An 11,569-nucleotide genomic window follows, 5' to 3' on the forward strand; every position below is an offset into this window, starting at 1 on the left:
CTTTCAAAATCGTAAATGTTGCAGGCTTTATGTGTATGAGCCTATTCATTTCTGCAATGTACTGACCGTCCCCTATCCCCCTTAGTAAACTTAACACTTAAACATTACCATGGAGTTTTTTCTTAAGTTATCAAAAATATCCGCATATTTGTTATATTAAGATTATTGACTACATTGTATTTTTTTCTCTTAATATAGCAAAGATAGCAGGAGAGTAATTATTGAATTGCCGAATTGCACTCATGTTGTGTCTATTTTTCAATACATTTCCTGCCTTTAATGATAATTTAACACGATCATATTCTTTATTCACGATGAAACATAGCTTGCCATTTTTGCGTTTAATTAAATAATTAAGATCAAGTAAATAACAGACACAATCAAAGCTTTAGTATTCTTTAAAAACCTTTGAAATGACATTATGTTCTTCGTGCAATAATTAAATTATGAAACCTGAACCGTACATGTTAATTAAAACACACGAAGTAAGGTTTGTTTACAATGTAGGTAAACATTAATTAAATCTTCACACATTCAGGAAAGATATAAAGAAGCTCTTGCTAATTCAAATTAGGAGAACGCTCTTAGATGATCAGACACATGGATGCATTTTCAGTGAATGCAGGTTTAAACAAACATTGGTTAACAAAGTTGTGGCTTCGATCATTTAAGTATTTAAAATTGTCATAAAACAAAAAAATAAGTTTTTTTTGCGCTCTTGTGCCCTTTTCTTTATTTCGGTGATTGCTGATAGTCTGCTGTTGCTGGTTTTTATAAGGGATGCATTTATTGAATACCGCACCACTTCCTTGATGACCTTTGTTCTCGTGTTAGTGAACACACACATTTGTTACCAATAACGTAAAAATCATGCAAGTATTTTAATTATCTTCTGAAAAAAGCCTCTAGCACGTATTTTAAGTTAGAAATAAAATCTTATTGAGGTCTTAAATTTGTTTTCGCATTTTAACAGTAACATTCAGAATTGTTGATGTATAAGTACAAGCATATAAAAATGACTATAATCTTTCTATGCAATATTTCATTCTAACATGTTAAGAATTTCTGTGAACATCAATTCATTTATTATTGCACATCAACAGCAAAGTTTGATTGCATCTTTTATAATCAACGAGACTCTTCCATAGAAATATATAATTCGGGGTAACACATATGTGTGAAAGGCAGTACTGTTTCTTGTAGTCCTATTTCTATTCATCTAACAAAATAACTATATCGCTTCGTACAGTAAATTTACGACCAATTTAAATATCGAAATGTGTGAAAATTGAAGATTTGAAAACTACAATTGTCTATTATTACATAACTTTCTGTAGAATTTAAAATTTATCGTATACATCTGTCGATCTCATATTGACTTCAGGAAAATGTAAACATCACAGCTCATGTTTTTGCATGTCTAATGCATATTATTCTTGTTTAAGTTTTTTAGTGGTAAATGTTAGGATAATTTGTTGTACAGATATTATCATTTTTGACTATTTTAGATTTTGAAGCATCTGGTAAATTGTCATAGCTTTATTTTTGCAAATGTACTGATAACAAATATCAAAACTGTTAAGTCAACATACTTCTGTTCTTTAATTCACTCGAGGTAAAACTAATAGAATATAATTATAGTTCTTAATACTTTCTTCATAGTCAGAATTTTCTCCAAAACTTAAGAAAACTATACATTGTATTTCTGATGGATATTGCTGAAATTATGGACAACTGCAAGAATAAGAGATATGCCATTTAAGGTTAGAACAGTGACACTGATAATTCTTAAATATCGGATACAGGACGATAGACTATCGTACATACTGTTTTATGAAAATGACTAATTAAGTAAGCTTTAAATAAACGATTGTTGACCTTTTAATCTAAGACAAATTGACGTCATAAAGGTGAACCGTTTAATTACTGACATGTATTTAGATCAATAACAAAATGAAAGTTGTCAAAGAAATGTACGGTAATTGTATTATAAATGTATAATTCCAGGAGATTACTGTTGTCATTAACAATGCAAATCACTGGGCTCTAGTGTGAATAGAAGCATGTAAACGTGCACTTTACTGTACGGTCCACGCACTCAATCAAATCGAGCCTGCTATGCTTTCAATTTTGTCGTGTTTTATTTAGTATTATAGGGATTCTGTTTTTTATTCTTATTATTTTATCAGTTTTAGTAACGATCTGTTCTTCTATGTTTCACTGATACATTTGCACTAAAAAATTAAATATCGGTCGCTCCTGTAATTAACGTATGATGATGGTGGTTTCAATTTATTTAGAATACACACATAATAGCAAAACAAATGAACAAACATCACTTCATAAGTTCTTCATTAATTTGACAATGAAAGGAATTTAAATGCAAAAATATTAGAAGATATGTCCTGATTTAAAATGATATAATCTTACAACATATAAGAAAGAAACAAAATCTTTCCATTGCATATAACCAATTATAGTCCTTCATTTGAGGAAGCCTTCTTCAAATGAAGGACTCTTAAGTCCCTGTCGAATCGAACCACTAGCGGTGAAGATCCATTAAAATCAACAACCTTAACCACTAGGCCAAGGAGGTCCCAAGAAACCTTACAGTTAATTCTGGACAATTAATAAATTTGACTTTCGTTTCACTGGGACAAAACACAAACAAAGTTTAAATTTGAAATCAGGACATAGACCAATGCGTAAAATGTGTACGTTTCGATGTAGTGATGTCGAAAAATATTTATCTAATGAATGATTAACGAAGTGTAAGTAATTAACTCTGATTTTTTTTATCTGTTTAGTTTCAGAGAACAACACTCACAAGTTATATACTCATATTCACATGATGAAAACTTGATTGCATTACAAGTAATTCTTTGAAGTGCAATACATGTCCGATCAATAAACAAAAGTTTGTTCAGGCCTGTCTTATAAAGATTGAAAATGAAAGAAGAAAAAAACAACGTTACTAACATCTCGTTCCAAAATAAAAAGGGATTGTCCAATCAGTCCCTCTTTTTAGCCTAAAAAAGGGTTTTTTGTGTAAATATTGGAGTTATTTTATCTTAAAGTTTTGTTTTGCTTGAGATTATAATTCCTAAGACAGTTTGAATAATTATTAATATTTCAGACAGTTTTTGCTATGATTATATGAAAATTGTATCAAAGGCCTAAATATTGAATTAAGATAAATTTAAACAAAATATTATACATTTTCAGTTAAATAGAAGTTAAGATATTGTTAATAATTACACAAATCATTACCAAATATACCTAAAACTTTCATTTTATTAATAATTGTCAGTAACGATAAACTTTAAACTGCAACAATAACAATATTATGTACGGTGGCATAAAGGGGCCATCAAAAATATTTTATCTTCTGTATGCGCACGCAATACCTACAACGTGCGCACCCATAGATACATGTACCATGTGCGTACGCGATAGCTACTACGAGCGCACGTATCAGCTACAACGTGCGCACTTGAGTGATAATTGTTACGTGCGCACGTAATGATTGACCAACGTAGGGGCTATAGCGTTCGCATGTAGTAGCTATTGCGTGCGCACATAGTAGCTATCGCGTGCGCACGTGATAGATAAATATTTCTGATGTTACCTCTATGCCACCTTAATTAAGCAAAAGTTTTGTATTATTTATATTTTGAATCCTAATATCTTGCTTTGCAAGTTTTTATTGATTGCTACACTTGTCTGTTTTTATCAAAAGAATTGAAAAAATAGCATATAGATCTATCATTGACAAACAAAATTTTGTCTAATAAGACAATACAACAAGCGAATCAATTTAATTCTTAATCACTTGATAAACTAATGCAGATCAGTTAAGGTTATTTTCAAATATTGAACACTTGTAATAAATAGGTTACCGTAAATATAACTACCAAGCATCAGTACAACTTTAAATATTATGAGAGAGCTTAGCAAAATTTGTAAATAATTTATATGTGTCTCGATTCTAAATCCTTTAACTTAGGGAAAAGACATAAATTAAACTGTGGGAAATAAAAAAAAAGTACATAAAATAATCACCCAATTATCAGCTTGGAAATTTGACATCCTTTGATGTCGGCGTTGTTACTTTGAAAGCATAGAGCAATTTTCGCTTGGCATTGGCGCCGATATAATTCCCAGAATGTCTGATAAATGTCTGGTAAATAATAGTATGAGAATGCCTGATTAATAATACGGTGAAAGTTCAAAATATTTTCAATTGATTAAGGATCGAATTAAATCAGAAAGTACTTATACCGCTTTATTCTCGTTTCAACTATTCTTGGAAAATGTAAATAAGTAAATGATATTTCATAAAATGATCATTATAATTATGAACATTGCAAAATTAATTAAATAGTTACTCCTTTTCAATAATGATGTAAATATGTGTGCATACAGCGATGTAATCTTGGCTTAAACAGTAGGTATATAGGGAACTCCACTTACGTATTTTTGACATGATAGGACTTGAATTATTTTTCAAAAATTTGCTAATGGTCTTTAATAAGAATGTGTTAAATTCCAGGTAATTTGCTCTCTCCAGATTTTCCGGAAGTTTTATCGTGCATAATTACCTAAATTCAACTTCAACTTCAAAATTTTATTGCATTAAACAAATACATGTTTATAGCAAGTACAAAATATATAAACACAAACAACACAAGTACATGGATTTTTTCAGAAGAGCCTTACAATCATATGAATAAAATACAGATCACATTTGATAGGATTAATTTCTTAAAGTGTTAGCATGATATATAAATTTGCTTAAACCATTAATTACAGTTAACGATGATTCAGACATTAAATTGATAAACTTTTGCTTAGTCGGCCATGTGTAGTAATACCGTTTATGATACTTTTTTCTCAAATCGGAGAACTTCGGGCAAATAAGTAAAAAATGATATTCATTCTCTATTTGAATAAATTGACAATTTTCACGAAAACGTTCATTTCTTGGAATATTACGATATCTTCCATATTCTATAGCTAAATTGTGTGACGATGTTCTGAATCTAGATAAGGCTATTCTATACTTTGGTTCTTTAATTACACTTAAGTATTTTTCTAAATCAAAAGTATGTTTAAATAAACTGTATGTATCAAGACGAGGTGAATTATTTATCAAGGTATACCATTTTTCGTAATACAAACTAAGAATTCTGAATTTAATTGCTTTAAAATCTACCTGTATGTTATATTGGTTTTCCCATACAAATATTAATCCAGATTCATCTAATATTAGTTTAATAGCGTAAGCCCAATTTTTACCATTATAAGATTGTCCTTTGTCAGCATCAATTCTTAACATAGAATATGTTTAAAAAGCATAGTACTTTCTTGAAGCGATAATAACTCACTAGTAATCCAATATTTAATCATAATTATTTTCCGTTGAATATACATAGGTGTTCGACGAATTTCGCCATATATCGCTTCTCGGTTTGTGAATAATTTAGTCCCTAAAACTTTTCTACAAAATTTACAATGAATAACTTCGACAGCGGGTGCGATGTGTGATCCCCATACCTCCGCCGCGTAATTTAAAGTTGATGATACGAGAGAATCAAACAATTTTATTTGCTGTGAAACGGGTAAATCTACTTGATTAAAGATAATAAACAAATTATGAAGAGCGAAAGACGCATGTTGTGCTATACGTTCCTGCGTTCTATTCCATTGTCCGTTTTTGAATAGATGTACACCTAGATATTTAAAGGATTTGACAACTTCGATTTTTGTGTTATATAAGTAAAAATCATAATTTGTGTGACGACCGTTTTCGAAAATCATTATTTTTGTTTTATTAACATTAAGTTTCAAATTGTAATTATTACAGTATAATTCTATATCGTTTAATAATGATTGTAATGTTTTAGGGTTTTTAGAAAAAATCGCAGCGTCATCTTCGAACAATAATAGAAATATTTGCATATCACCAAGATTAATTATTCCGTCTAAATTATTCCGTGTACTTTCCAAAATATCATTAAGGAAAAATAGACACAATAAACTGCTTGACGGGTCTCCCTGTTTAACTCCAACGTATGAATTTATTGGAGTTGACTTGACATTATTATAACGAACGGAAGATTTAACAGAGGTATACATAGACCTTAAGGCAACAATAAATTTAGAACTTACATTAGAATTCAAAAGTTTTTGCCATAGTAGTACATGGTCAATTCTATCAAACATCTTTTCCCAGTCGAGAAAAGCAACGAACAATTTTTCTTTATTTGATATAGTTTTTGCAATAAGTGAATAGAGTACAAAAATACAATCGATAGTGGATTTATTCTGTTGAAACCCGTATTGATTGTCTATTAATTTTTCATGCTTTTTGGCCCATTTAGTTAACCTACTTACTAAGAGTTTTGAGTAAATTTTCGACAAAATGTTATTAAGTGTGATGCCCCTAAAATTTTTGACTTCTTGACTTCCGCCTTTAAATATGGGTATAAGTAGCCCTTCAGTCCAGTTTTCTGGAAAATATCCGTGTTGGAATATTTTATTGTAAAGTTTTAATAAAAAAGGTGAAATAAGTTCGAATGATGTTTTAAATATTTCTGCTATAAGGTTGTCCATTCCTGGACTTTTAGAATTATTCTGGGCAAAAACTGCGTTTCTTACTTCCGATTCTGTGAATTCAATATCCAAATCTTCATCTTGGATATAGTTTTCCTGACTTTCATTTTCATTAAAATTATTTTCATTCGATTCGGGTCGTTCACCATATAGTTTGTTGAAATGTTCAAATAAATCTTGAAACTGTACATTTACGGGATCAGATGACATCTTTTTATATTGCAAATTAATGTTTCTCCAAAAAGATTTTGGATTACTTTTAGCGAGCTCTGCAATACGATTGCCCTCTAAACGTTTATTTTTTATTTTTTGTTTACGTTTTATTTGTATATATAATCGTTTTTTATCTAAAAACTCTAATTTATTTTCAGAGTTCCTGTTTCGTAAATATTTATTTCTTGATTTATTAAATTCTCTTCGCGCTTGAAGACATTCGGTATTAAACCATTTATTTTTATTTGAATTAACTTTCCGTTTGTTTTTAGGTAACTTATATTTACCAAATATACTAAACGCATTGTCCCATAATAGTGAAGTAAATAATTGTAGTGACTCTTCAACTGATTCAATATTGTCGCTTAAATTTAAAGTGATACGATTTAATTCGGTTGAATGACTCAACATATTGTCATAGAACTCATTTGCGCGCGAATAATCCCATGAAATGACTGGTTCGCCTTGCGTCGATATTTGGTCACGTGCTTCGAATGAATATTTACAATTTAAGCAAAAGTGAATAGCGCAGTGATCAGAAAATTCATTCGGTGACTGAATTTCAAAATTTGAGATATGCTCGAAATCATTGTAGTTCGCTAGAACATAATCTATTACCGTTGCTGCAGTATTATTAATAAAAGTAAATTCCCCAATACCGTTATCATGTTTTAACCTGCCGTTTGCTATAACGATATTTGTAGATTTACAAAGGTTTATAAGTCGTTTTTCATGAATATCAAGAACTTTATCTTTGTTTTTTCTTTCTGGTATATTTACATTGCTTTCTAAGTCATAATTTGAATCTAAAAACCTATCGTAAATGATAAAATCGCGCTCGTTTGCAGTTCTAGAGTTAAGATCTCCATTTATAAATACTTTTCCTAATAATTTGTATTTCTCAATACCTGATTCTATTAAATCAAAAATATTTACATCATTATGCCTAATAACATTTGATGTATATGGAGGAATATATGTACTACAAATAAAAACATCATTATTAAAGTGAAATAATGTTTTACATATTTTAGTCCAAATAATACCACATTGGTGACTTTCGACAACAGAAATTTTGTCCTTTAAATTTGATTTATAATACAATGATATGCCACCTGAATAGCGTCCCTTTGTAGTATTTGGGGATTTGTTTCCATATAAATGAAATGCACTATATCCGTTTATGTCTAAATTGTAACATGTGTTTTTTGAGATCCAAGTTTCTGATAATATGATGATATCATATGACTGAATATTATTCAAAAAGTCTAAATCCGAAATTTTCCTTGAAAGTCCATTTATGTTCCAACTTAAGATACTTAGCTCCTCTCGACTCCTCTATGCACTAATATGGGAAGATTTATAGATTACACCGTTAACATACAAATTTTCACCGACAAATTTCACTTTATTTCCTTTTGATTTCTCTGCTTGATAAACTGTTGACAATTTCTGTCTAGCCTCCCTCCATTCTTTTGGAATCTGAGCTGATACTCCACATTTGATCTCTTTAAGTTTGAAAAAATCTGAAAATCGATTTAACCCTTTTAACACAAATCGGGCTGGAACCGCAATAAATACAGATTTTCAATTTAATTCTGCATATGTATCTTTATTTTTTTGTGATATTTTTCGTTTTAATTTCCCCTAATTGATTTTGTTACATTTTTAAATTTGTATATTTTTAAGCTTTATTGCCTTGGTGAAGCTCCTTTAAGAATTAGAATTGTGTTTTATCAAGTTTTCTTATTTGTGCTCGTCTAAAATTAAATTGCCATACAATTTCGTACATTTACACATTATGCCAGATTATCAATTATCTGGAGCCAAAGAGTATGAGAAAAGTTTATAAACAACATTATCTTTGATATTTTGCCTATAAAATGCAAGGCCCCTTTATTCGGGATCTTTACTATCACTTCCCTTAGGGCATGGTATTTGATTATGTAATTATTTATATGTCAACTGTACAATAATTGGTTTAAGAATATGTTGTTTCATGTATACTGCCGTCTCCAGTTGTGTAGCTGTGTTAAAATGATAAAAATAAACTAGATCCCTAATTGATTATATTGTTCTCTTGCAATACTAAAATAATATACCCAACTTTAAAATATCTAACACCGAATATTTATATGATGAATGATAGAAATTTGTTCTAGAGCATTTTTAATATGTGCTACACTAAAATATTTTGTAATATCAGATCGTTTATCACACATTTATCAAGAACCTCTATGTATAATTCTTCCGCGGTTTATTGTTATGTCTGGTACTAAATATTATCGACGTAAATATGCAATATGTAAAGAATTTCAATACTTCCATAATAGACCAGTTCAATGTAAGAAAACTTTTGCATTTTCAGTATATGATTAAACAGCACACCTAATTTAGAATACAATGCAATATTCATATACAAACACATCTCACCTTCTCCTTTGTTTTAATGTTCATGTCGTTTTTCCTCTTTTTGTGTTTTTGTTTGCTTGTTTGTGTGTGCGTTTTTATGCGTGTGTGTGATTTTTGATTGTTTGTTTGTTGTTGTTAATGATTGTTTGTTTGTTGTTGTTGATGATGAAAATGATATTTATGCTTGCAGAATTAATATATTATTATCGGAATATCGAAGAGTGTCAATTAAACATTCATTTCAGCAAGTGAAAGCAATCACAGTTATCATCAATATATCAATATACGATTCAAACGCCTCAAAATAAAACTCAAACTGATCATTTAATTAAAGAAACGCAACATGACGTCACAACATCATCAATCATTTGTGACATGTTATAGATGTGTTGAAACTGATGGCAATGCGCTATCTACAATTCTAAGTTAAATCAAGTAGAAACCTCATTAAGTTCATAATGTTGTCATTGTGGAACAAGTGTTGTGGTTGCATGATACCCCTATACTTCTTGCTTTTTTACATACTTTAATACGAAAATAATGGTTAATTTCTTTTGCAAGGACATAAACATCTTCTGCAGACTAAAGTTAAATATTAAGAAAAATGGAAAAAAACAACACATTCCTACAAAATCGAAAATGTTGCAGGCTTTGTGTGAATGAGCCTGCTTTTTTTAAAATAAGTACTTGCAGTTTACCTTCCGCCCCCCTCTCAATCACCGGTTTTAATACAACTTAAAATTTAAGCATGACCATGGAGTATTTTTTCTAAAGGCATTAAAAATATCCGCATATTTGTTAAGTTTATTGACTACATTGTATAATGTTTTCTTAATAAAGCAAAGATAAAGTTTATCATAAACTTATAGTTTTAGTGTTTTTGTCTGTTCTAATTATCTCTATATTAACCTGCGCTAAATATTCGTTTCGCTCCCTTTGCAGTTCAACAATAGTGAAACATTCGACCGATGCGCAGGAAAGTAATTATTGAATTGCTGAATTGCACTCATGTTGTTTCTATTTTTCGATACATTTCCTGGCTTTTATGATAATTTATCACGACCATATTCTTTATTCACGATTTAACATATTTTGCAATTTTTGCGTTTAAATAGTTAAAATAAAATACATAACAAACACAATTAAAGCTTTAATATTCTTTAAAAACCTTTGAAATGGCATTATGTTTTTTCGTGCAATAATTAAATTATGAAACCTAAACCGTACGTGTTAATTAAAACACAAGAAGTGGGGTTTGTTTACAATGTATGTAAACATTAATTAAATCTTCACACATTCAGGAAAGATATAAAAGAGACTCTTGCTAATTCAAATCACGAGAACGCTCTTTGATGATTATACACATGGATGCATTTTCAGTGAGTGCAGAATGAAACAGACATTAGATAACAAAGTTGTGACTTCGATCGTTTAAGTATCTAAATTGTTTTAAATTACTAAAAGTTTTTTTATAGCGCTCTTGTGCCCTCTTCTTTTATTTCGGTGCCCCTCTGGGCTCCTAGCCTGTAGTCTTCTGTTGCTGGTCTTTTTATGAGGGATGCATTCATTGAATACCACACCACTTCCTTAATGACCTTTGTTCTCGTGTTAGTCAACACACACATTTGTTACTAATAACGTAAAAATTATGCAAGCATTCTTATTATCTTCTGACAAAGTCTCTAACACATGATTTAAGTAATAGAATCGTATTGGGGTCTTAAATTTGTTTTCACATTTGAACAGTATTTAAATGCAGAACAATCAGAATAAATGTCGATATATAAGTACAATCATCTAAAAATAACTATAACTTCATTATTCAGTATTACAAATTTCATTCTGACATGAATGGAACTTTTGTGAACATCACTTCATTTATTATTGTACATCAACAGCAAAGTTTGACTGAGGCTCTTCCATAGAATTAAATAAATCTGGGTAACACATATGTATGAAAGGCAGTACTGTTTTTTGTAGTCCTATTTCTATTCATCTAAAAATGACAATATTACATCTTACAGTGTATTTACGACCAATTTACGTATCAAAATTTGTGAACACGATTGGAAAGCTACAATTGTCCATTATTACATAATTTTCTGTAGAGTTTGAAACTGATCGTATACATCTGTCGATCTCATCATGACTATAGGAAAATGTAAACATCACAGTTCATCTTATAGCATACATTCATTGTAATGCATATCATTATTGTATAAGATTTAAGTGGTAAATGTAAGGGATAATTCGTTGTATAGTTTTTCCCTTTTTGAATATTTTAGATTCTGTACAATCAAGTAAATCGCCATAGCTTTATATTTTGCAT

The 11,569-nt window shown here is 29.9% G+C and overlaps 1 protein-coding gene across 1 annotated transcript; it reads right to left on the reverse strand.

Annotated features, from left to right (window-relative positions):
* Positions 1 to 7,620: 7,620 nt before the first annotated feature.
* On the reverse strand, positions 7,621 to 8,343 carry LOC132752599 (uncharacterized; the record flags this gene model as incomplete). The annotated part of the gene is given in 1 exon segment (XM_060742935.1): positions 7,621 to 8,343. A coding segment is annotated over 1 exon segment (177 nt), but the record flags the coding sequence as incomplete, so codon positions are not given.
* Positions 8,344 to 11,569: the final 3,226 nt, after the last annotated feature.

Source organism: Ruditapes philippinarum, unplaced genomic scaffold, assembly GCF_026571515.1.
Source record: "Ruditapes philippinarum isolate M1 unplaced genomic scaffold, ASM2657151v2 ctg4604_1_1_1_1, whole genome shotgun sequence".
NCBI lineage: Eukaryota > Metazoa > Mollusca > Bivalvia > Venerida > Veneridae > Ruditapes > Ruditapes philippinarum.